General features: G+C 56.1%; 2 protein-coding genes across 5 annotated transcripts in view; one reads left to right on the top strand and one right to left on the bottom strand.

The window, feature by feature from the left end:
• The window catches only part of LOC308512216 (steryl-sulfatase-like), a 226,934-nt gene that overhangs the window by 19,911 nt on the left and 180,609 nt on the right, over positions 1 to 26,414 (bottom strand). The window lies entirely within an intron of this gene.
• Positions 9,484 to 19,146, top strand: LOC308512217 (patatin-like phospholipase domain-containing protein 4). 4 transcript variants are annotated; one of them, XM_081082016.1, is made up of 8 exons: positions 9,484 to 9,521; positions 10,520 to 10,708; positions 12,781 to 12,875; positions 13,164 to 13,193; positions 14,536 to 14,671; positions 15,826 to 15,891; positions 17,616 to 17,768; positions 18,508 to 19,146. In XM_081082016.1, exons 2-8 carry the CDS (start codon positions 10,529 to 10,531, stop codon positions 18,637 to 18,639), a joined length of 792 nt encoding a protein of 263 aa, XP_080938142.1. In that variant the 5' UTR covers positions 9,484 to 9,521; positions 10,520 to 10,528; the 3' UTR covers positions 18,640 to 19,146. The 4 variants fall into 4 exon arrangements, with proteins under 4 accessions (XP_080938142.1, XP_080938141.1, XP_080938144.1 ...); XM_081082015.1 differs by lacking the exon at positions 9,484 to 9,521 and having other exon boundaries at positions 10,258 to 10,708; XM_081082018.1 differs by lacking the exon at positions 9,484 to 9,521 and having other exon boundaries at positions 10,258 to 10,708; positions 18,419 to 18,640.

Genomic DNA, 26,414 nt, shown 5'->3' with positions numbered 1-26,414 from the left:
ACTGCCCTGGCCGGTGTGGCTCAGTTGGTTGGAACGTCATCCCGTGCACCGAAAGGTCGCAGGTTCGATTCCCCATCGGGGCACATGCCCAGCATGCACTCCCAGCACCAGGGGGCGCCCTTATACAGTGAGAGAGCATGCAACTCTGCACTCCCAGCACCGGGGGGCGCCCTTATACATTGAGAGAGCATGCAACTCTGCACTCCCAGCACCGAGGGAGACCTTATACAGCGGGAGAGCATGCAGCTGTGCACTCCCAGCACCGGGGGGGGGCGCCATTATAGAGCAGGAGAGTGTGCAATTTTGCACGCCTGGCAACAGGGGGCGACATTATACAGCAGGAGAGCATGCAGCTCTGCACTCCCGGCACCAGGGGGCGCCCTTATACAGTGAGAGAGCACGCAACTCTGCACTCCCAGCACCAGGGGGCGCCCTTATACAGTGAGAGAGCACGCAACTCTGCACTCCCAGCACCAGGGGGCGCCCTTATACAGCAGGAGAATGTGCAATTGTGCACTTTAGCACCGGGGGAAGGGGGCACCATTATACAGCAGGAGAGCGTGCAGCTGTGCACTCCCAGCACCAGGGGGGGGGGACCATTATACAGCAGGAGAGCGTGCAGCTGTGCACTCCCAGCACCAGGAGGCACCGATATAGAGCAGGAGAATGTGCGATTACGCACGCATGGCGCCAGGGGGCGCCCTTATACAGCAGCAGAGCGTGCCGCTCTGAACTCCGGGCACCAGGGGGCGCCATTTACAGAAATCTCTAGGGCACCAGAGCCCTGGGAGGGTGGGAGGAGATGGGTGCAGGGGCGAGGAGCCTGTTTCCTGCCAAAGGCCATTGGGTTTTTACATCATTCATGGCCCTACAGAATCATCAGCTTCAACACCAGCCTGCTCTGTTTGGTCCGACACCGGATGGACTTACCCCTGACGCCTTGGCTGGGGTCAGACCCAAAGATTTCTTGGTCCATATACGGCCCGAGGGCCGGGCGTTCCCCATGCCTGGATCCCCTCCACCCCCCCTTAGGGGACCCTCAACCTGGGTATGTGCCCTGACCCGGAATCAAACCCGCAACCTTTCGGCCTGCGGGACTATGCTCCAACCGGACCGAGCCATCACGCTGGCCAGGGCAGGGCGAGAATGTTGTTTTCCTTTTCCTAAATATTTTTCATTGTTATTTTAAAAACATCCAAAGATTCTGTGAGCCAGGAGCATGACTGAAACCCACAATTCAGGATCCAAAACGCAGGCCTGACCGGGCAGCGGCCAGTCTCACCGGCTGCAGGCTTGTCCCCGGCAGGGCCTGGGGTTGCAGGGCCTGTCAATTATTTCCTCTCTGAGCCCTGCAGACACCCTCCGCTGTCCCAGCAGCAGCTGCAGAAAGAATGAGCTGACCCCGGCCTCGGCCTCTCCCTCTATTCGAGGGCTTAAGTGAGGCCTGACATTCCTCCTTTGATATGGGGACCCGGCTATAAATTCCCCCTTTTTTTTCTGGATAAAAGCCTGACTTTTAAGATCGGTGGGCGGCTTCCCCTCAGGTTCTCAGAGGAAGAGAGGGCTTTGGGAGAACGGGGACAATGGCCTCATTATCTCTGCTTCCACCCACCCGGCTTCAGCGATCCCTGTGGGCGTGTCAGATAACGGATGACCCTGCTTTGTGGGGGCCGGAGAGCTGTGCCTGAGGGCACCCGGGGGCACAGGAACAGTTCAGACAGGATCAGGAGGGCACCACCCTAAACAGGGGCAGGGGTTGGGGACAGAGGGGACAGATGGGAAGGAGCCGGGTGCCTGAGGGGCACAGTCAGGGTCGGATGATGGTGAGAGGAGAAAGCAGGAAAGGTTAGGATCAATAACGTCGGTATTCGCCTCCCCACTGGGGGCTCAGCCCGTTGCTCCGATCCTCCGTCCGCCTGAGGTTTGGGGACACGTGTCGGGGGCGGGAATAGGATGGTGGGGACCGGCTAGAATGATAAGAAATAGTCATCATGCTTGTTCGGCAGGAAGTTGCACCCGGGACCTGGGGGCTTCCCTCCTTGGAAATGCCGCCCATCGTCCCCCCCATCTGGGAGCTGCCTGTGATGACGGAAAGATGAAATGCGCTCACGGCAAGAGGACCCATGCCTGGGATGCTAACCAGAGTTGCAGGAACCAGCCCTTGGCTCCGGGGAACGGCGTGTTTTTTTTTTTTTTAGCGTGTTTTCTGCATGACAGTCAAAGGAGGGACGTCCGTGGTTCCTATGGAATCCACTGGGGACGGATGAGGGAGGCGGGAGAAAGCAGAGCAGGGAGACCCCTGGGATTGGATGAAAAGTAAAATGACGGACACCTGCTTCCTTTACACTAGTGGCCTGGTGCATGAAATTTGTGCACAGGGCATGGGGAGTATCCCTCAGCCCAGCCTGCACCCTCCAATCTGGGACCCCTCGGGGGATGTCCGACTGCCGGCTTAGGCCCATGGAATCGGGCCTAAACCGGCAGTCGGACATCCCTCTCTCGGAATCCGGGACCACTGGCCTAACACCTCGCCTGCCTGCCTGCCTGCCCCTAACCACTCTGCCTGCCGGCCTGATCGCCCCCAACTACCGCCCCCCCGGCCTGCTCGCCCCCAAATTCCCCTCCTGCCGACCTGCTCACCTCCAACGACCCCCCCCCTCCTGGCCTGATCGCCCCTAACCGCCCCTGCTTTGGCCCCGCCACCTTGCCTTTGTCCAGAAGGACGTCCGGAAGGTCTCCCGGTCTAATTTGCATATTACCCTTGTATTAGTCTAAATGAGTGGGTGCAGGACAGTGAACAGCCAGCAATTAACTCAATAACAACGGGGGGATTCAGGGTCTCACAGAGCAGTGCCTGTGCCCTGAGGGGGTCCGGACAAAGGGCAGTTACAACGTCCCCCGACATTTCACAGGGAGGTGTTGCCGGAGATGCAAATGGACAGACGGCTCCGTTAAGGTGGGGACTGACCGCGTCTGGGAAGATCTGGCCGGGACGCGACTTCCCTCCGCACACGCCTTTCGTTAACGTTTCCACGCCAGACCCCCCGGCGAGGGGACCTGAGGTCTCGGAGTTGGCAAGGCCGCCAGGCAGGCCTCCCCGAGCTGGTCGAGGTCCCACGTGGCCCGTTTCTTTCATCGACACGACACAGATGCAGGGGTGTGGGGACAGAGGGGAGAGAGGGGAACGAGCCAGGTGTCTGAGGGGTTCCCTTTCCCCAGGCCACACGCGTGCGATGTCTTGTCTCCGTCACGGCCGTGTTTATTCCGGCAGCCTCCGCTGACACCTGCCTGACAACACTGAGTCCCGGGTAAAAATCACCGACATGAGCCCTAGCCAGTGTGGCTCAGTGGATAGCGCGTCGGCCTGTGGACTCAAGGGTCCCGGGTTCGATTCCGGTCAAGGGCATGTGCCTGGGTTGTGGGGGGCGTGCAGGAGGCAGCTGATCGATGTTCCTCTCTCATCGATGTTTCTAGCTCGCTGTCCCTCTCTGTAAAAAAATCAATAAAATATTTGAAAAAAAAAAATCACTGTCACTAAAGCAGGCAACTCCTGGAAATCTCCAAAGCACGGAGAAGCACATGCCCTTGATCGGAAAATCGAACCTGCAACCCTTTCAGTCTGAGGGCCGGTGCTCTAACCACTGAGCCACCTGGCCAGGGCGAGGGTCCCCGTGTTTGAATCGAGGCCACACCCCTCCTGGGGAAGCTGCCAGCCAGGGGCGAAGGCCGGGCCCCAGAACTAGCATCTGGCCACCGGCCCCGCCCGGTCCCCCGCTCCGGGCCATCTTTGCGCCGGGCCCCCAGGGACCTGCTGACCTCCTCCGGGTGCAGTGCATTCTGGGGTTCTTTCTCTACCCAGTGCACCCCCGTCCCCCGTCTTTTCTCAGGACCAGATTACGCTGCGGTGTGAAGACTTTCTGGTCAAAATAACCTCCCAAGCACCCCTGTGCATTACTTTTTAAAAAATAAATATATTTTTACTAGAGGCCCGGTGCATGAAATTCGTGCACTCGGGGTGGCTGGGTGGTACCTCAGCCTGGATTGCGAGAGGGCGCAGGCCAGGCTGAGGGACCCCACTGGTGCACGATTGGGGCCGGGGAGGGACACGGGAGATTGGCCAGCTGGGGAGGGACCACGGGAGGGCTCCAGGGCGTGTCCATGCCGGACCCCAGCAGCAAGATAACCTACCAGTCAGAGCGTCTGCCCCCTGGTGGTCAGTGCACGTCATAGCAAGCAGTTGAGCGGCCTTAGCATATCATTAGCATATTACCCTTTGGTTGGACGCACAACCGGACAACTACACACCTAGCATATTAGGCTTTTATTCTATAGGATTGATTTCAGAGAGGAAGGAAGAAGGAAAGAGAATCATGGACCGGCCGCCTCCTGCACGCCCCCTCCTGGGGCTCGAGCCTGCAACCCCAGGCATGTGCCCTGACCGGGAATCGAACCCGGGACCTCCTGGTTCATCGGTCGATGCTCAACCCCTGAGTCACGCTGGCCCTGCACCCCCATACATTTCCACCACCCCCCCCCCCCGACCAGAGCAGTGGGGTTGTATTCTGCTGAGAAACACTGGAAAAGAAATATTCTGAGCAAATATTTTGTTTCGGGATTCTGTTGTTTTCTGACTTTTCCTAAGCGTGTATTTATTTGGCAAGTTCCACGGCGTTATACGGATGACTAGTCTGTGTTTCTCGTGGAGGGCTTACCACAGGAGGCTCAAGGGGGGCTGGGGGAGTGATTATGGATCATGTTCTATTCATGTCATCCTCGTTTTGAAAATTAAATCTGTTATGCCACATGAGCTCAGAGATATGAATATTTTATTAACGCCAGCGCTATAAATTGCAGGGGGAAAAAAATGACTTAGAATGCTAAAACGCACTCAGTTCCAAGGAACTTAATTTCTTAAGGATATATTTCTCATCTGGAGACAAAATGTATTCCAAATGACTGCATTTCCCTCGTTACCACATCATTTCACTGTCGTTTTAATAATTCATATTTCTCAACATATTTTAAGACCCTTGAAAATAATCAAAAGCTCCATGCAAACGTGAAACGATTTGAAAATACTAGTTTCATCTAGGAATCTACATGTTTTTTTTAAGAATCACAATAATAAGCCCGACCAGGTGGCTCAGTGGTTGAGCGTCGACCTATGAACCAGGAGGTCACAGTTCTATCCCGGTCGGATATCCTGGATGGGAGAGGGTGCAGGCTGGGCTGAGGGACCTCAAACCCCGTGCACGAATTTCATGCACTGGGCCTCGAGTACATGCATATGATCCTATATAATAAAAGCCTAATATGCTAAGTGTCTGGCCGTTTGTTCAACCGCTCGCTATGACGTGCACTGACCACCAGGGGGCAAACGCTCTGACTGATACGTGAGCTTGCTGCTGGGGTCCAGGCGATCGGGTCTGAGCGAGACAGGCCAGACACGCCCTGGAGCCCTCCCGTGGCCCCTCCCTGCTGGGCCAACCTCCCACATCCCTTCCCGACCCCGATCATGCATTGGTGGCATCCCTCGGCCTGGCCTGCGCCCTCTCGCCATCCGGGACCCCTCGGGGGGTGTCGGAGAACCGTTTTCAGCCCCAGCCCTTTGCATACCCGAGGGCCTTTGCAAACCCTCAGCCCACATTCCCTGTAAAACTCCCATTCGGCACCCCCTTCCCCATGCAATCCTCGTCCTGCCCCACATCAGCAGCTGGCTGAGGTTGGGGTGCAGAGCAGGTTTCGTGGCGAGCCTCCCTCGCCCCGGACCTCTCTGTTTGCACGCCAGGGGCGACCCAGGGCTAAGGGCTCCCCACGCGTTAGCTCAGCGCCGACACCCAGAGCAGCCGTGCATGGCTCGGCCCTCACGCCTCAGGACTGACACAGCCCAAGCCGTCCAACACGCGACTAAACAGACATGCCGCTCCGCAACAAACAAGGACAGAGAAGCCAATGCGTGCCAATAAATTCCTGGAAAAAAACAAACCCCACAAAACTCCTGCTAGGGCGGTTAAATTCTTAGAGACTCGCATCGCAAGAGCCACTTACTCAAACCCAACATCCAAAACCCAATGTGTATTGATCGGATTCTGTGCTCGGAGGGTGACTGTCGTGCTAACATCACAAAGACAGATGTGGATGGATCCGCTCTTCTTGCTCATCTTAGCGAGTGTTTAATCGATCGCATGAGAATATATGGGGCGGGCCGGGAAAACAAGAAAAGAGTTTCAATGAGTGTGAGACTCTCAGCCCGGCCGGCTGGCGTGGCTCAGTAGTCGAGAGCCGACCTACGAACCAGGAGGTCACAGGTTCGATTCCCGGTCAGGGCACACGCCAGGCTGTGGGCTCGATCCCCAGTTGGGGGGGGTGTGTACAGCATAAGGAGTCCTATATAATAAAAGCCTAATATGCTAAGCGTCTGGTCGACCAGTCGGCCGTTCAACCAACCAAAGTGTAATATGCTAATGATATGCTAAAGCCGCTCAACCCCTTGCTCTGACATGCACTGACCACCAGGGGGCAGACAGTTGACCTGTCGACCAGTTGCTATGACATGCACTGACCACCAGGGGGCAGATGCTTTGACCGGTAGGTCAGCTTGCAGCTGGGGTCCGGCCGGTCGGGACTGAGTGAGACAGGCCGGACACGCCCTGGAGCCCTCCCGTGGTCCCTCTCGGGCTGGCCAACCTCCTTAATCCCTCGCAGACCTGTTCATGCACCGGTGGGGACCCTCGGCCTGGCCTGTGCCCTCATGCAATCCGGGACTCCTCGGGGGATGTGAGAAAGCCGGTTTCAGCCCGATCCTACAGGCCAGGCCGAAGGCCCCCCCCGCTCACTGGTGCACAAATTCGTGCACCGGGCCTCTAGTCTATCTATCTATATAAAAGGCTAAGTGACCACCCGTCCGTCCACCCGACCATCCGACCAACCGACTGGCTGAACATATGATGCATTCTGGCAATTTAAAAATAAAAGTTGATTTGTGCATGCTCAATACATATAATGCTCTCGCTGGCGCCACTAATATTCTAACTAGAGGCTTGGTGCATGAATGTGTGCATGGGTGGGGTCAGGCTGGCCTGCCCCAGCTGTGGGAGGGGCCTTTGGGGGCCAGGGGGAGGGGCCAAGGGTGGTTGGCAGCCGGCCCAGCCCCTGGTCGAACTCCCGGTCAAACTCCCGGTGGAGGGGACAATTTGCTTATTAGCTTTTTATCCCATAGGATACCTGTGTGTGGTATGAGGGGTATGAGATTTTTTGGGGGGGAATGATCAGTTTTATAATGTCTAACCCCAGGGGTGCACACCGGAAACTAATGTAACAGTGTATGCCAACTGTAATTGAAAAATAAAAAATGATTTAAAAAAAAAAGTGGGGTGGGGGGGGCGGGAGAGGGGACCGGGGCACCTTGCCCCTCGAGGCCTGAGGTTCCTGAGGGGTCGCTTCTTAGGGTGAAGCAGGGAGGCGCTGTTCATGGAGAGAAAGGACTGGTCAGAGGCCTTTGGATTCGGGGGGGGCGGGGGGGGTGTGTCAGCCTGCTTGGCCACCAGGTAAAGCTGCTCCGAAAGTGCATGGCGGGCGCGCGAGGGGGCAGCAGCTTTGCAATGGACCCCAACTCAGATTCCACCTCCCCCTCTTGCAGCGGAGTCACTGGGAGAGCTCAGAGAGGTTGAGCAACCTGCCCAGAGCCACAGCCTGCAGCGGATCGAGGAAGTGGCCGCTCCCCCCAGCCAGCAGCCCGGCCTTCCCAATAACGCCCCGTAAAAAGCACTGATGGGCCCAGACATGCGACGTGGCACCCCCAACCCTGGACACAGCCTAGTCCCTGGGGTCCGCCCCCTGGGACAGCTGGACCGCCCGGAGGGGGTAGGGGAAGAACCACTTCCGGGAAGCAGCCGCGAAGGGGACCAAGAACTTCCGGTGCTCCGTTCCTAAGGGTCGTTCAGGGTTAGCGCACTCATAAGTGACTGAAACGCAGAATACAGGGCTCCGGAGGAGACAGTCTGGGCCCTTGCCCGGACTGGGGTCCTTTAGGTCTAGCGGCGCAGTGCGCGCAGCCATGATGAGTCCAGCCATTTAAATAGCGTAGGCGGGGCCCAGCGGACCCTCGCGTCGGCGCGATGACGTCACGGATCCGCGCGGGTAGGCGGGCCTCCCTGGAAGGGCCCACGTCAGACGTGGTCGGGCTTGGTAGGCGGAGCCGTATTGAGTGACGGCCAGGCTCCGCCTTCCGGTTGAGGCAGGGAGGTGGGGCGTTCACCACGGAAGTGTCTCAGGCCTGCTTGGGTAGGGCGGGGCGGCATTGAGTGACGGCTCAGCCCTGCCTTCCAGTTAAGGCGGGGGGCGGGGCGCCATTCAACGCGGAAGTGTCGCAGGCCTGCCTCCATAGGTTTGAGTGACGGCTCGGCCCCGCCTCTCGGTTAAGGCGGGCGGTGGGGTGGAGGGGGCGTTCCACGCGGAACGGAATGGGTAGGCGGAGCCGCATTGAGTGCGGATTCAGCCCTGCCTTCCAGTTAAGGCGGGGACGGGGGGCGGGGGTAGGGAGGAGGGGTGGCCCGTTCAACACGGAAGTGCCGCAGGCCTGCAAGGGTAGGCGGTGCCGCACTGAGTGACGGCCTGGCCCCTCCTTCCGGTTAAGGCGGGGAGGTGGGCCGTTCAGCATGGAGGTGCCTCAATCTTGCATTGGAGGGCGGAGCGGGATGAGGGCAGAGCGGGGGTGGTAGGCGGAGCTGCATTGAGTGACGGCCCGGCCCCTCCTTCCGGTTAAGGCGGGAGGTGGGGCGTACAGCACGGAAGTGCCGCAGGCCTGCATGGGTAGGCGGTGCGCATTGAGTGACGGCCAGGCTCCTTCCGGTTAAGGCGTGGAGGTGGGGCGTTCAGCACGGAAGTGCCTCAAGCCTGCTTGGGTCGGGCGGGGCGCCATTGAGTGACGGCTCAGCCCCGCCTTCCAGTTAACGCGGGGCGGGGAGGGACCGCCCAACACGGAAGTGCCGCAGGCCTGCGTGGGTGGGCGGAGCCGCATTGAGTGACGGCCTGGCCCCTCCTTCCGGTTGAGGCGGGGAGGCGGGGCGTTCAGCACGGCAGTGCCTCCCGCCTGCATTGGTAGGGCGGAGCGGGGTGAGGGCGGGGCGGGTTTGGGGCGGGCTCCGGCCCCCAGACTTTGCTAGGGCGCCTTGTGGGCTGGTTTTGTCGCCCTGGGCCTGGCATGGCGGCCACCTGGGTCCCGTCTCCTCCAGGCCGCGGGTGCACAGTGGGCATGCGCGGTCCGGGGCGGCCACCTGGGTCCTGCCTCCTCCAGGCCGCGGGTGCACAGTGGGCATGCGCAGTCCGGGGCGGCCGCCTGGGTCCTGCCTCCTCCAGGCTGCGGGTGCACACTGGGCATGCGCGGTCCGGGCGGCCGCCTGGCCACGGAGCCCCCATCCCTCCCCCCCTCCCATCTGCAGTCATTAAAGCAAAGCTGAGGCTCGGCTGCAGAGGCCGAGCTGCCTCCCTCACGGGGCCCAGCCAGAGGCTGCAGAACAAAGGTTGTAGGTTCCTAAATTGGGGGGCCTGGGCCTTGCGCCTATTCTGATGGCCCCGGAATTGGGGTCCCGGAGCCCCAAGTGGGGATCCTAGTGAGCAGCAAGCTGGGGGCAGGATTTCAGCCACGGGGCTGGGGAGGGGGGACACATCTGCCCTTCGAGGCTCCAGCAAAAGGAGCCATTTAGTTAGATTCCTTACAGGTATCAGGGGGTGCGGGTGCCATTGCTTGGAGCCTCCAGCGCCCTGGCCAATCATGACCTCAGATTGTCCCAAGAAACTCGGGGGGCGAAAAATATCGCGTGATTGAATAATTGGGGGCATCCATTATTTTTTTATTTTTTTTTTAAGAAAACGTGGATGCCCTGAATGGAGATGGGAGGAGAGGGAGCAAGGATCTGTCTTTGCAACTGAAGGATGCATTTGCAATTGATGGATGCATGTGCAATTAATGGATGCATGTGCAATTGATGGATGCATTTGCAATTGACGGATGCATTTGCAACATGCAAATGTGTGCATCCTTTGGGATGTGCCCTGGTCCAATGATTGGAGGTCTCCCCAATACAGCGCTCCTTCCCCCCCCCCCGCCCCCTCCCCCCCCACCAAAGTTGCAAAAAGGTCAAGAGAAAAGACCAGATGGCCAGCCAGTTGGCACGGATCCATCTTCCTCTTGCCAAGAAATGGAGTAGGAGGCTGCGCGATCTAATGAATAAATCGCGTATTATGCAACCCCCTGAACAGATATGGACTGTTGTAACCTCATTTTTTTTTTCATGAATAAAACTCTGGGGTCAAGGTGGGAGGGATAGGGAAAACGTATCCTTGAAGGATTTGGGTGTTCGATGAGCCTTTAATTGTGCAAATTGGAGCTCAGCACCAAGAATTGTCTACGCAACGAAAGGCTTAGAGTCATGATTATCGTATTATACCGACTTAGAGCATTTATCGGTATTTTTTTTTCTTTTTTTTCCCTGGTGTGTGTGTGTGGCCACCTTCACAGGTGGAAGGAATGAAGCACATCAACCTGTCCTTCGCTGCGTGCGGATTCCTGGGCATTTACCAGTTGGGGGCAGCCTCGGCCTTCTGCAAACACGGCCAGAAGCTGCTGAGGGACGTCAAGGCCTTTGCCGGGGCTTCCGCCGGGTCCTTGGTGGCTTCGGTCCTGCTCACAGCACCAGAGAAAATAGAGGTAATGGGGTGGCCGCCTTCCTCGGCCAGAAATCAAATCCAGCAACAACACCGGACGCTCACGCTCAGCTAGCTGCATGCTTTGCCTGGGAAACAGAAAAGCTTTTAACATTTAATCATCAGGGATCTGGGCTCCGGATTTGGGAGAGAGGACTGTTCTGGGTGACAGTGAGACAGATAAGATAATGCCTTATTTTACCCTCTTTTTTAAAAGAGAATATTTGTATTGATTTCAGAGAGGAAGAGAGAGGGAGAGAGAGAGAGTGAGAGAGAAAGAGAGAGAGACATGTCGATGATGAGAGAGAATCATGGATTAGCTGCCTCCTGCACGCCCCACACTGGGGATCGCGCCTGCAACCCGGGCCTGTGCCCTGAGCAGGAATCGAACCCTGACCTCCTGGTGTATTTCGGGTGGGCACTGGAAATATCGGGGGCGTCCCTTCGTAAAGCATACGATTGTCTCATCCGGTGGTTCTCAACCTTCCTAACGCCGCGACCGTTTAATACAGCTCCTCATGTCGTGGTGACCCCCAACCATAAAATTATTTTCATGGCTACTTCATCACTGTCAGTTTGCTACTGTTACGAATTGTCATGTAAACATCTGATAGGTAGGATGGATTTTCATTGTTACAGATTGAACATAATTGAAGCCTAGTGATTGATCACAAAAACAATATGTAATTATATATGTGTTTTCCGATGTGGACATGATGAGGGGGAGGGTGGCTTGATTCTGTCTCCCTCCCAGGCGCTCTCACTGTGAATGAATGAATGAACGAACGAATGAATGAATGAAAGAATGAATGGAAGACAGGCCTGGGTTCCAACCCTGCCCATGGCCCTCACTGTTGACGGCCAATCAGGGAAGACCCTTAATCTCTTCAACCTGTTTTCTTATCATACTGTGAATGAATGAACAAATGAAAGAATGAATGAAAGAATGAGTGAAGAACAAACGAATGAAACAATGAATGGAAGACAGGCCTGGGTTCCAACCCTGCCCATGGTCCTCACTGATCACGGCAAATCAGGGAAGACCCTTAATCTCTTCAACCTGTTTTCTTACCATACTGTGAATGAATGAACAAACGAACGAATGAATCAGTGAATGAATGACAGAATGAATGAATCAATGACAGAATGAATGACAGAAAGAATGAATGACAGAATGAATGAATCAATGAAAGAATGAATGACAGAATGAATGAATGACAGAATGAATGAATCAATGAAAGAATGAATGACAGAATGAATGAATGACAGAATGAATGAATGACAGAATGAATGGATCAATGAAAGAATGAATGGAAGACAGGCCTGGGTTCCAACCCTGCCCATGGCCCTCACTGTTCATAGCAAATCAGGGAAGACCCTTAATCTCTTTAACCTGTTTTCTTACCTGCCAACTGGGAGGTTACGCATATAAACCACCTCGAACGGTTTGTGAAGATGAGCTCACGGAGGTGGGTTCCCAGGACCCACGAAACGCCAGGGCCAAGACCACCCTCCCACGACTCTGAGCCGGTGCTGGCAAAGGACAGCCCTCAGGACTCCTCCCTCTGCTGTCCGTGTGGTCGCTGGCAGTCGGCGCTGCTGCCCCGGCCGGTTTAGCTCAGTGGCCAGCGTGTCGGCCTGTGGACAGAAGGGTCCTGGGTTCGATTCCGGTCAAGGCATGTACCTGGGTTGCAGGCTCCACCCCCGGACGGGGTGCACGCAAGAGGCAACCTATCCATGTGTCTCTCTCACATCCATGTTAGTGGTTGAGCGTCCTCCTAGGAACCAGGAGGTCACGGTTCGATTCCCGGTCAGGGCACAGGCCCGGGTTGCGGGCTGGATCCCCAGTAGGGGGTGTGCAGGGGGCAGCCGATGCATGATTCTCTCTCATCGGTGATGTTTCTATTTCTCTCCCTTCCTCTCTGAAGTCAAAACAAATATTTAAAAAGAAAACAGCAGGATTGGGGACAACAGTGGCTCGCTTGGGACCAGGAATGGTGGGTGAGGGTCAGAACGCTGGAACCAGAACGGACCTTTTGACGAAATGTCGAGTCGCCCGTTCACGTCCTTTTTCAGGAATGCAACCAGTTCACCTACGAGTTCGCTGAGGAGCTACGAAGGCAGTCCTTCGGGGCCGTGACGCCCGGCTACGATTTCATGGCCCGACTGAGGTACGGGTGTGTGTGGGTCCCCGAGTGCACTCCCACCGCGGTGTGAGGACTCTATCGACCGTGACAAGGCCAGCCCTGCCTGTCGTCACCAGACAGTCGGGAATGAAAGGCCAGGCTCCGTGCCTGGAGTGTCGGCCTGCCGCCAAAGGGTTCGGGTTCTATTCCGGTCCAAGGCTTGTTTCTTGCTTCAAGTTGCATCCCCAGTCTGGGTCGGGGTGCATGCAGGAGGCAACCAATCAATGTGTCTCTCTCACCTTGATGTTTCTCTCTCTCTCCCTCCCCTTCCAGTCTAAATAGCAATGGAAAAAATATCCTCGGGTGAGCATTAACAACAAAAACATCCTATATAATAAAAGCCTAATATGCTGAGTGTCCGGTCGTCTGGTCGTCCACTCATCCAATCAAAGCGTCATACGCTAAGGCCGCTCAACCGCTTGCTATGATGTGCACTGACCACCAGGGGGCAGACAGTCGACAGGTCGGCCAGTTGCTATGACGTGCACTGACCACCAGGGGGCAGACAGTCGACGGGTCGACCAGTCGCTATGACGTGCACTGACCACCAGGGGGCAGACAGTCGACCGGTCGACCCGTCGCTATGAGTGCACTGACCACCAGGGGGCAGACAGTCGACAGGTCGGCCAGTTGCTATGACGTGCACTGACCACCAGGGGGCAGACAGTCGACGGGTCGACCAGTCGCTATGACGTGCACTGACCACCAGGGGGCAGACAGTCGGCTGGTCAACCAGTTGCTATGACGTGCACTGACCACCAGGGGGCAGACGCTCCTACCAGTAGGTTAGCTTGCTGCTGGGGTCTGGCTGATGGGGACTGAGCAAGACGGGCCGGACATGCCCTGGAGCCCTCCCACGGTCCCTCCCCAACTGGCCATCCTCCTGCATCATTCCCCGGCACCAGTCATGCACCAGTGGGGTCCCTCGGCCTGGCCTGCACCCTCGCGCAATCCAGGCCCCTTCGGGGGATGTCGGAGAGCCGGTTTCAGCCCCATCCCACAGGCCAGGCCGAGGGACCCCACTGGTGCACGAATTCGTGCACCGGGTCTCTAGTATAATAATAATAATAATACCCGGCCGGCGTGGCGCAGTGGTTGAGCGTCGACTTATGAACCGGGAGATCAGGGTTCGTTCTCGGTCAGGGCACATGCCCGGGTTGTGGGCTCGATCCCCAGCGGGGGGCGTGCAGGAGCCGGCCGGCCCATGATTCTCTCTCATCATGGATGTTTCTCTCTCTCTCCCCCTCTCCCTTCCTCTCTGAAATCCATAAAAATATATTTAATATCACAAAAGTTGTAGGAAATACACTTTTGTGATATTGTATATGTTAGTACAGTTTTGGTAATATTATATTTAAAGTCTTTTGTGTGAAATATTAATGTTTATTGCATTTAACCTATTATAATTAAAATAGTTTTTCTTGAAATATTGATTATTATTGCATGGAACATTATTATACTTAAAATCGTTTTTCTTGAAATATTAATTGCATGTAGCATTATTATACTTAAAATCCTTTTTCTAGAAATAGTAATGATTGCATGGAGCATATTAAAAAATAAAAAATTAAAATATATACATATTTTAAAAATAAATACTAACAACGACAAGAGGGGAGTGACGCGGCCACGTTCTCTCCCCCAGACACGGATTGGAGTCGATCCTGCCCCCCAACGCCCACCAGCTGGCCCACGGCCGCCTGCACGTGTCCGTCACCAGCACCAGGACGGGGAAGAACTCGCTGATCTCCAGCTTCTCCTCCAGGGAGGACCTCATCCAGGTGACGCACTCCTGGGGGAGGCAGTGGGCAGCCGTGCCCTTCGCGCCCGTGGCTTCCTGTCCTGGCTGGGATGGGCCGGCCGGTCCGCCGTGGGACCCATGAACGGGTCAGTCTTGCCACGTCCAGCACCCTTGAGTTTATTCTAGAAGCAGGTCTCCTGTGCCTGGATTAGCAACAACAGGTCCTTAGATGAACGTAGCTGACACGTGGCAGTTTAGGGAAGACGTTGTACCTGTACTGTTTATTTTTATTTCTTTATTTCAGAGAGACAGGAAGGGAGAGGGGGAGAGAGAGAGAAACATCCGTGATGAGAGAGACTCATGGACCGGCGGCCTCCTGCACGCCCCCCACTGGGGATCGAGCCCGCAACCCGGGCATGTGCCCTTGACCAGGAATCGAACCCGGGACCCTTCCGTCCGCAGGCCGACGCTCTATCCACTGAGCGAAACCAGTTATGGCATCTTCCTTTTTTTTTTTTTTAAAAAAATACATATTGAATTTCAGAGAGAGGAAGGGAGAGGCCATCCATTGCTGAGCCAGACATTATCTCTCTAGGGCCCTTTCTGATATCCTATAGAACAAAAGCCTAACAGGCTAAGAGTCCGGTCTTCCTGTCGTCCGTTCAACCAATCAAAGCGTCCTATGCTAATGATATGCTAAGGCTGCTCAACTGCTCACTATGATGTGAACTGACCACCAGGGGGCAGACAGTCAACCGGTCGACCAGTCGCTATGACATGCACTGACCACCAGGGGGCAGACCGGTAGGTTAGCTTGCTGCTGGGTTCCAGCCGATCGGGACTGAATGAGACGGGTCAGACACGCCCTGGAGCCTTCCATGGTCCCTCCCCAGCTCCGATCGTGCACCAGTGGGGTCCCTGGGCCTGGCCTGCGCCCGCTCGCAATCCGGGCTGAGGGACCCGCCCCCCTCCCCGAGTGCATGAATTTCGTGCACCGGGCATCTAGCTGACTATGTTTTCTTCTACGTAAGCCCCTGCCTTGTGCACTTACAATGGACGTAACGTTTTCTTTCTGACAGCAATTTAAAATTTTTTCTTAACGACGTAGAATTTTGTAGGAAATCACATACCCAATCTCCGGTCTGAGTGTGAGCGCCTCTCCGTGCCTGAGCCGTTTTCCGTTTCCTCCCTCAGGTCCTCCTGGCCAGCAGCTTCCTGCCCCTCTACACAGGCCTGAAGCCGGTGGTGTACAAAGGACAGGTACGCCCTGATCCCTGACCCATGATCAGGGATCCCATGGGGATAAGTCCCCTTCGATGAACCCAATGCTATAATTACGCTTCCTGGTGGTTCTGAATCAGCCCACTGCGCCCTCGTGGTTCTGCTTAAGTTCCAGACAGAAAATTCTCGTCTCCAGCCCGGCCGGCGTGGCTCAGTGGTTCAGCCTCCACCTAGGAACCAGGAGGTCACGGGTTGATTCCCAGGCAGGGCACATGCCCGGGTTGTGGGGTCGATCCCCAGTAGGGGGCGTGCAGGAGGCAGCCGGTCCATGATTCTCTCTCCTCATGGATGTTTCTCTCTCTCTCCCTTCCTCTCTGAAATCAACAAAAACAAGTTTTCCCCCAATATTCAATATTTATTTATTTTTACATACAAAAATATTTTACCGGGCATATGGAATCCCACAGATTGAACATTTCAGTAATTTTTGTTTGGGGCACTGTATGGAAATAGGCGAAAAGAAAAATTTCATAGGGGCAGCTTCTGAAAAATCAGTAATTGGACTACAGAAAAAATTTTATGTATACAAGGACAGTTACTATCTCTTTTACACAGGACTTAGCAAAAACAATGACTTGGCAAGCAGTCGCGATTAATTTTTATTTTTAAACTTTTCATCAGAAACATACTTTGGCCGCTTGCCGAGCTTTGAGTTTAGGTTGCCGACAAAACCTTAAAAAAAGAACGGAACAACTTCGCAGACTAGAGGTTATAAAGAGCTTGCATTTGTGTTAAAATATGAAGGTATACCAAAAGAAAATGGGGTAAATCCCCCCAAAGCAAGGTTAAAGTAAATATATTTTAAAAAGAAACAAAATGTTGGTTTCCAGCGAAATAATAGAACCAGGGGCCCAGTGCATGAAATTCATGCACCCGTAGGGTCCATAGGCCTGGCTGGCGATCCGGGCTGATCTGGGGGGCGATCAGAGGGCCCTCTGCTGGCACCCGCCTTGGCTGGCCTGGGGCTTGTGGCCTGGGGCAACTCAGAGCATCTGCCCCCTGGTGGTCAGTGCACGTCATAGCGGCCGGTCATCTGCCATTCGGTCGATTTGCATATTAGGCTTTTATTATATAGGATTGTGTGCAGTGGTGGATGGTGAAATGCCAGAGTAAACGTGGCTTCCCACTGTGATTCGAGGACTCGTCCTGACCCAAGGACAGGGCCTCGGACGCCTGCACCGGCATCCGCACAATCTGAGCCTCACCCTCCTGAACACAGTCAAGTTAACTTCTTTTTTTAAAAAAAAATATTTTTATAGATTTCAGAGAGGAAGAAAGAGGGGGGAGAGAGAGAAGCATCCATGACGAGAGAGAATCATGGACCGGCTGCCTCCCGCACGCCCCCTACTGGGGATCGCGCCGGCAACCCGGGCATGTGCCCTTGACCGGGAATCGAACCCGGGACCCTTCAGTCCGCAGACCGACGCTCTACCCACTGAGCCCAACCGGCCAGGGCCAATCGAGTTAACTTCTAAACCATTGGCCAGATTCCCCGGTTCTGGTCGGTTCTCATTCACCCGGGGGGGTGTGCTACCAGCACAAACATTAGTTTTTCTCCCCACGCAAACCCCCTATGGGACTGGCCCCGGTCACTGGTAATCCAGGAGCAGGTCCCAGGCAGGGACCGTCGAGGTCTCCGTACACACGCCCTCCGCCTGGCAGCCGGGTCCGGCCCACCTGTGACGACGGGTTTCCCTCCGCAGACGTGGATGGACGGCGGGTTCACCAACAGCCTCCCCATCCTTCCCGGGGGCCGGACGGTCGCCATCTCCCCCTTCTACGGCCGCCTGGACGTCTCCCCGCGGGACAAGGGGCAGCTGGGCGTCTACGTCACCATCGCCAAACAGGACATCCTGGTGAGTGAGGAGCATCGCCCCTAAAATCCTCCCCGTGCTCCGAGATGGTGAGCTCACGTACCGTCTTCTGTACAAACCGCGTGTTCTCGGCGGCAGGTTTCCTATTTTACTTTATTTTTTTTTTTTGAAAATACATTTTTATCGATTTCAGAGAGGAAGGGAGAGGGAGAGAGAGAGAAACATCCATGACGAGAGAGAACCATGGACCTGCTGCCTCCTGCACGCCCCCTACTGGGGATCCCGCCCGCATTCCAGACACGTGCCCTTGGCCGGGAACCCAACCGTGACCTCCTGGCTCCTAGGTTCACGCCCAACCACGGAGCCATGCCGGCTGGGCACTCCTCGTTTTATTTTTTATTTTATTTTTATTACTAGAGGCCCGTGGCAGGAAGATTCCTGCAAGAATAGGGCTTCCTGCGGCCGAAGGGAGGCGGGCTTTACTTCCATCTCCGCTGCCTCGCTCCCTCCCTTCTCCACCGCTCTGCTCCCTTCTGCAGCGCTTGGCTTCCATCTACGCCGTCTGCAGTCTTCGCTCTGCGCCTCCGTATGCAAATTCACCACCATCTTTGTTGGGTTAATTTGCATACTCGCTCTGATTGGCTGGTGGGCGTCGCGGAGTGACACCCATGTGCATGTTTCTCTTTCGTTAGCGGAGACTGCTATTCGTCAGGTGACAGATGTCACGCACGCCGACCCTCATGGCCCTGCCCTACAGCCCCACCCTGTCTCTCTGTCCTAGCTGTCCGTGGCCAACCTGGTGCGGCTCAACCAGGCCCTGTTCCCGCCCGGCCGGCGGGAAATGGAATCCCTGTACCACGGCGGCTTCCGGGACGCCGTCGGGTTTTTGCTCAAGGAGAACTGGTTCGAGTAGAGGGCCCCCAGGCACGTCCCGCGTCTGGTGGGATCGGCGATGAGCTTTCCGTGAGCCGTCAGAATTCTGTCACAGTTACCGGACTTGGTCACAGTTTGCGTCATTTTGAAAAGTTCAATGTTCCCTGGCTGCAAAGAAAGACGAGGCATTTCATGAGAAGGTGGCGACGTTGTTAAGGGCACAACCCGGGATGCGCTGAACGCAGACGAACTCCTGCAAAACACGGAGACCCAAGCCAACCTCGAAGCCTTGGGAGTGAGAGGTGAATCCCACTCGTTCGGTCAGCGTGGCTCAGCAGTTGAGCTCTGACCTTGGAACCAGGGGGTCAGGGTTCGATTCCCGATCAGGGCACATGCCCGGGTTGCAGGCTCCATCCCCAGTCGGGCGTGCAGGAGGCAGCCGATCGATGCTTCTCTCTCCTCATAGATGTTTCTCTCTCTCTCTCCCTCTTCCCCCCTCTCCCTTCCTCTCTGAAATCAATAAAAAAATGTTTTATTTTTATTTTAAAAAGAAAGCGACTGCAGATGATCATTCCTTCATGAGTTCCCATTCATTTAGCAGGTTCGGACTCGAATCTTCCGTCTCTTTCCCTGGGGTCTGCTGCGCGTGACTCCTAACGTCTAAGAGGCAGTTACCAACGAGCCCGTTTCGAGGGTCGGCCCTTCCTGGTTATGCACCTGTCTTTTCTGCCGTTTGAAACCATCCTTTCGATCAATGTTATGGCCCTTAAAAGCCTCCGATACATGGCATTGAGCACCCACGCCCCGACTGCTGTCTCTCTTCTCCGGATCTGGGCACAGGCTGGGCGAGCAGCGGCGTCCCCTGGCGGGGGTCCGGCTTCGTCCGGAAGGTCACCCGGAAGGTCGTCTGGAAGGTCGTTCGGTCTAATTAGCATATTAGCTCTTTATTCTATAGGGTTCTATCTGTGTGAGCGTTTAATGGATTCTTTACGGATGCCTTCCCAAGCAAAAACGCATCTTTTCTTTTTTAAGGTATATTTTTATGGATCTCAGAGAGGAAGGGAGAGGGAGAGAGAAACATCCATGATGAGAGAGAGCCGTGGACCGGCTGCCTCCCGCACGCCCCCTGCTGGGGATCGAGCCCGCAACCCCGGCATGTGCCCTTGACCGGGAACCGAACCCTGACCTCCTGGTTCCTAGGTCGACGCTCAACCACTGAGCCACCCGGGCCGGGCCAGAAGCAAATCTGAATGCTCTGGATGTTGTAAACGTATTTGGTGCCGACAGCCTGCGCCCGTAACCGTGTGGCTGGCTGGCGTGTCCCTGGAGGATGGGGTAGGAGGGGTGACACGGGTCTGCAGAAGCCGGTGGGGAAACGAGACCTGTCACCAGGCGCATGGCCTGTGTCCTCCAAGCGTGTCAAACTCGCGGCCCATGGGCCGCCTGCGCCCACTACGAATATTTCTGCGGCCCAGCCAACAGGACGGTCTGTAAGAAACGTTTTAATTCACGTTTTCTCACTTAATTTTTACACTATCCTATTGTACGTCATTATTCATCAGGAAGTACGACGTTCGCTAATGACTGATGACTCTCATCGTGTTGCATTCATGTCCCTCAGGCGCCTTACACAGGCGCACCATCTCCCCCCACTGATACCGGCAGCGAACGTTCTAGCAGCCGATGGCCACGTCCTCGTCTCGGACTGACGTGCCTGGTGTGCGCAACAGGAAATACCTCGCTTCCGGAGAACGAGAGAAACAGGTTTATCTGCCTGACGCTGATTCATGGGTCCCATTACCCGGTGTCTGGTGAGTTCAGGTGCGAGAAAAAAACACTAATTTTTATTAAAATGTTCTATTATTTTCGCTTCCTCTTTTCAGGAACGCTCCTTGCTTTGTAACTATGGCAACCCGCCGACAATTAGGGAAGATCGATGTGCCTGTCAGGGTAAGCGATGCTCTGACAGGCCAGGCCGTATTAAACAACGAAACTCCGCCACCCGGGGGCCTGGGATGTCACCCTGAGCGTCAGAAGCTGGCAAAGCGCCCGTCGTAGGCTCGTGGCATCGGCGGGGTGGGTACCCGGTTCCCGCCGATATTTATAACATCCTTCATGGCCATAAAGAACCATCCACTTTAAACATGGGCCTGCTCCACGGGTTCAGACGTTGAGTAAACTCACCCCATGGCCTTGGCAGGGCCAGGCCCCATGCTTTCCTGGGGCTTACACGGCCCCCTGGCCGGACGTTCCCCACCCCCAGGCCACCGGCCTCTCAGGTTTTCCGATGCCTGTGACGTGTGCCCTATACACATGCAATTTATTTACAAATACATAAGCAAAATGGGATGCATGGGAATGATTTTCTAAGCAGAACAGGGCCATGACAGACAGTTTGCAAACGCCACGCCAACCCGATACACACGGTATCTCAGAATGACTCGCGGAGGCCCACGTCGTGCTGTTAGCCAAACTCACCTCCGTAAACTTTTAAAAAAAAGATGCACATAAAGACGTCCCCTCTGGTATTTATGAACTAGAGGCCCGGTGCATGAAATTCCTGCACGGCTAGGGGGGTGGCCCTCAGCGCAGCCTGCACCCTCTCCAATCCGGGACCCCTTGGGGGGGGGGGTCACTCTGGGATTGGGCCTAAACCAGCAGTCGGACAACCGTCTCGCAATCCAGGACCGCTGGCTTCTAACCACTCACCTGCCTGCCTGCCTGCCTGATTGCCCCTAACCACTCTCCCCTGATGACCTGATCGCCTCTAACCGCCTCTGCCTGTCTGATCACCCCTAACAGCTCTCCCCTGCTGGCCTGATTGCCTCTAACCGCCTCTGCCTGCCTGATCACCCCTAACTGCCCTCCCCTGCCGGCCTGATCACCCTAACAGCCCTCCCCTGCCGGCCTGATCACCCCTAACTGCTCTCCCCTGCCGGCCTGATCGCCCCTAACCGCTCTCCCCTGCCTGCCTGGTCGCCCCTAACCGCTCTCCCCTGCCTTCCTGATCGCCCCTAACCGCTCTCCCCTGCCAGGCTGATTGCCCCTAACTGCCCTCCCCTGCTGGCCTGATCACCCTAACTGCCCTCCCCTGCCGGCCTGATCGCCCCTAACTGCCCTCCCCTGCCTGCCTGATCGCCCCTAACCGCTCTCCCCTGCCTGCCTGATCGACCCTAACCGCTCTCCCCTGCCGGCCTGATCGCCCCTAACCGCTCTCCCCTGCCTTCCTGATCGCCCCTAACCGCTCTCCCCTGCCAGGCTGATTGCCCCTAACTGCCCTCCCCTGCCGGCCTGATCGCCCCTAACCGCTCTCCCCTGCCAGTCTGATCACCTCTAACCACTCTCCCCTGCCTGCCTGATCGACCCTAACCGCTCTCCCCTGCCGGCCGGATCGCCCCTAACCGCTCTCCCCTGCCTTCCTGATCGCCCCTAACCGCTCTCCCCTCCCAGCCTGATTGCCCCTAACTGCCCTCCCTGCCGGCCTGATCGCCCCTAACCGCTCTCCCCTGCCGGCCAGATCGCCCCTAACTGCCCTCCTCTGCCGGCCTGATCACCCTAACTGCTCTCCCCTGCCGGCCTGATCGCCCCTAACCGCTCTCCCCTGCCAGCCTGATCGCCCCTAACTGCTCTCCCCTGCCGGCCTGATCGCCCCTAACTGCCCTCCCCTGCCGGCCTGATCCCCCTAACTGCTCTCCCCTGCCGGCCTGATCGCCCCTAACTGCTCTCTCCTGCCAACCTGATCACCCCTAACAGCCTCTGCCTTGGTGCCTGCCACCGTGGCTTTGTCCAGAAGGACATCCGGAAGACGTCCAGCCTATCCGGCTAATTGACATATTACCCTTTTATTAGCATAAGTATTAATCGTACGAAGGATTCCGGTCCGTCATTTTTATCGCCGAGGAGCCAGTAGTCGGAAGGTCACGGTGTTGAGGCTGCCCTGGCCTCAGCCGCGTCTGCGCCAGAGCCAAACACAACGGAGAAGGCAGACCTCGCGCGCAGCCGCCGCGGATCAGGAAATCAGTCACAATCGCCGTGGCTACTATTTGCCGAGACACGGCTTACGTGGCCGAGCTCACCACGTCATCAGCTCTGCCCACATCGGCCCCCCTGGGACACCGTGCCCGCCCGCCCGCCTGCCCGCCGTGAATCCGGATGTGCAGGCATTCCTCCCGCACCTCCCCTCCGGTCATGCCCCCGCTCCCACTGCGTCAGGAGAGGCAGCCGCGGGATTCCAGCACGCAGGCCGGCACAGCTCAGAATCGCAGCGTCCTGTCCGCCTGCGTCGGGTAAGGGGGCCCGAGGGCATCGTGCCAACCGAGAGAAGCCAGTCAGAGGACGACGAGGGTCCCCCGACCTCCCTCGTCTGTGGGGTCGAATGAGCAGCATAAACGGACGGAGAAACTAGAAACAGAGGCCTGGGAGCTTGGCACAGACGGACAGGTCCCAGAGGGACGGGGCGGGAAGACGAGAGATTCGCCAAAGAACATACCTGCGTGTAGGCATCGCCCGTGGGCACAGCCAACCGGGCGGAAAAGGCCTGGGAGGGGTCAGGGGCCGGGAGGAGGGAGGCAAGGAGGGAGAGAGGGGGACAATTGTAACACGATCAGCCATAAGAATAGATATCCCGCCCTGGCCGGTGTGGCTCAGTGGATAGAGCGCCGGCCTGCGGACGGAAGGGTCCCGGGTTCGATTCCTGGTCGGTCAAGGGCACATGCCTGGGTTGTGGGCTCGATCCCCAGTGGGGGGCGTGCAGGAGGCGGCCGATCGATGCTTCTCTCTCAGCATGGATGTTTCTATCTCTCTCTCCGTCTCTCTTCCTCTCTGAAGTCAATAAAAATATATTAAAAAAATAAAAGAATAGTTACCCCTGGCCAGTGTGGCTCAGTGGATAGAGCACCGGCCTGAGGACTGAAGGGTCCCGGGTTCGATTCCGGTCAAGGGCACGTACCTGGCCGGGCCCCGGTTGGGGGCGGGTGCAGGAGGCAACCCATCGATGTGTCTCTCTCACATCGATGTTTCTCTCTCTCTCCCCCTCTCTCTTCCACTCTCTCCAAAATTCCACGGGAAAAATATCCTCAGGTGAGGATGAACAGTAAGGAACAAAAAACAACGATAAGAATAAACAAAAAATAAAAGCATGACGCTTCCGCGATTTTAGAAGCACAAGATACACGGCTTGCAAACCCAGTTTCGCAGCATCACCACCTCTGAAGTCCTCCGACTGTGTGGACAGCGATTTATTTCCGAACCTGCTCTCGGGTCAACACGGCACGATAGAGTGTAATCGGTGCTGCATTCGAAACGGGCTCCTCTTTATTTCTCCGCTCAGCACGAGTCTTAATTATATTTTACCTACTTCCAGGGCGGCCGGCCGTCGCACAGAAAATCATTTCTGCTTGAAAAAAAACACCAAACTGTTTTCTGTTACCGTAGTTTTCTACGGCTGCTCTAAATAGAAATTCCTTAGCGTGTGTGCGATCCATCGGTGTAAGTCTAAAACGGGGACGGTCACCCCCCACTAACACCCTTCATCGGCCCTGGCCGGTGTGGCTCAGTGGATAGAGCGCTGGCCTGCGGATGGAAGGGTCCCGGGTTCGATTCCGGTCGAGGGCTGTGTTCTGCGTAAAATATGACCAACCTGCTATCAACGATGCATGTATCTGCATGGAGTTAGCGGCATTTAACTGCGAACACGGGGAGGGGCCTGCAACCCAGGTCCGTGCCCTTGACCGGGAATCGAACCCGGGACCCTTCGTTCCGCAGGCCGACGCTCTATCCACTGAGCCGCACCAGCCAGGGCCGGCGGAACCATTTTCATATTTAGCTAGAGGCCCGGTGCACGGATTCGTGCACTGGTCGGGGGGGCGTGGCCTGCCGGGATCCACCCGCTGAGGGAGTGCACTGACCACCAGGGGGCAGCTTCTGCGTTGAGCGTCTGCCCCCCTGGTGGTCGGTGGGCATCATAGCGACTGGCCGACTGGTCATTCCGCTGTTCAGTCACTGGGCTTTTATATACATAGATTTTTAAAAAATATATATTTTTACTGATTTCAGAGAGGAAGCGAGAGGGACTTATAGATTTTTTTATTGATGACAGAGAGGGAGAGAGAGAGAGAAACTCAATGATGAGAATCATGCACCGGCTGCCCCTGCACGCCCCCCGCTGGGGTTGGAGCCCGCAATCCCAGCACGTGCCCTTGACCGGGAATCGAACCCTGACCTCCTGGTTCCTAGGTCGATGCTCAGCCCCTGAGCCCTGCCAACCACGCGGAACCTTTTTTTAAAGGCGGGAGGGCGATGACTGTGGGGTGATGCCCAGACGCTGTGCCCAAACCCCCCCCAACCCCCCGCCCCGTGATCCTAGCGCAATATTCCAGTTACGTCTGCTATAAAACTCCATCTTTAAACCTTGTTTGTGACCATCAAGCACCCCCTGCATTTAACTTGTTCCCTTTCTCCCACCTGGAGCCTCTTAGCACGGACCCTGGCCTGTACTCCATTCTCAGTCAATAACGATCGGCCAGCCTGGCCAGTGCTGCCCAGTGGTTAGCACCCCCCGACCCCCCCACCCCCCGACGAACCAGGGGGTCCCGGGTTCGACTCCCGGTCAAGGGCACCTGCCCGGGTTGTGCGCTCGATCCCCAGTGTGGGGGCCACGCAGGGGGCAGCCGGTCCGCGATTCCCTCCCATCATGAATGTTTCTCTCTCTCTCCCTTCCTCTCTGAAAGTCAGCGCCACTACCGTTCCTCACGTGGGGGAAGCCGGGACGAGAGATCCTGGTGACGACCGACCGACTGTGAATTGTCGAGGGTGTCTGTCGCCCGAGAAGGAGGGAGGGAGGAGGAGGGAGAGGGAGGAGGAGGGAGGGAGGGGTGAGCCATCTGGCGGCAGCGTCCGGGGACCACCGGGCACATCTGGACGCAGCTGCGCCAGGGACCTCATTAGCTCTCACCTGTCTGCCCAGCAGCCTCGGTCCAGATGGCCCGGCAGGTGGGCTGCCCGGGGAGGGCGCATATTTTACCCCGTCATTGGCCGCGGGGCCCGGGGAGGCGTGAAGGCTTCGTTTACCTCCGTTCAGTTTATCTTATTTGTTTGTTTGTGTAATCGATGCTTTTAGGAGAAAACTGCGGGAGAAAAGTCCTCGTTGGGCTCGGCTGGGTCGTGGGCCGTCTGCGGCCGGCGGTGGGCTGGGGGTCGGACTCTGGGATATTTTTTTTTTCCATCAATTTTTAATTTTTTTTTTGTTAATCCTCACCGGGGGATTTTTTTTTTTTTTGCAAGTGGAAGGGAGTGGGAGAGACAGGGAGACATAACGTCGATGTGAGAGAGACACATCCCTCGGTTGCCTCCTGCACCCCAAGGCCTGCAACCCAGGTAGATGCCCTTAACTGGACTCGAACCCGGGACCCTTCAGTCCACAGGCCGACGCTCTATCCACTGAGCCAAACCGGCTAAGGAGGACATTTATTATTATTTTTTTAAGAATAAGAAAAGCAGCCCTGACCGGTGTGGCTCAGTGGATAGAGCGTCGGCCTGCAGACTGAAGGGTCCCGGGTTCGATTCCGGCCAAGGGCATGTACCTGGGTTGCGGGCACATGCCCAGTAGGGGGCGTGCAGGAGGCAGCTGGTGAATGTTTCTCTCTCATCGATGTTTCTAACTCACGATCCCTCTCCCTGTAAAAAATCAATAAAATATATTTTTAAAAAAGAATAAATAAAGCAAATTAACTTAGGATGAGTGTTGATAATGACACATTAAAAATTTTTTTTTATGGATTTCAGAGAGAAAGGGAGAGGGAGAAAGACACATCCATG

The sequence above is a fragment of the Myotis nattereri genome, assembly GCF_964212035.1.
Source record: "Myotis nattereri genome assembly, chromosome: Y".
Taxonomy (NCBI): domain Eukaryota; kingdom Metazoa; phylum Chordata; class Mammalia; order Chiroptera; family Vespertilionidae; genus Myotis; species Myotis nattereri.
Note: the sequence above shows the minus strand (reverse complement) of the source record. Positions and strands in the feature narration are given on the sequence as shown.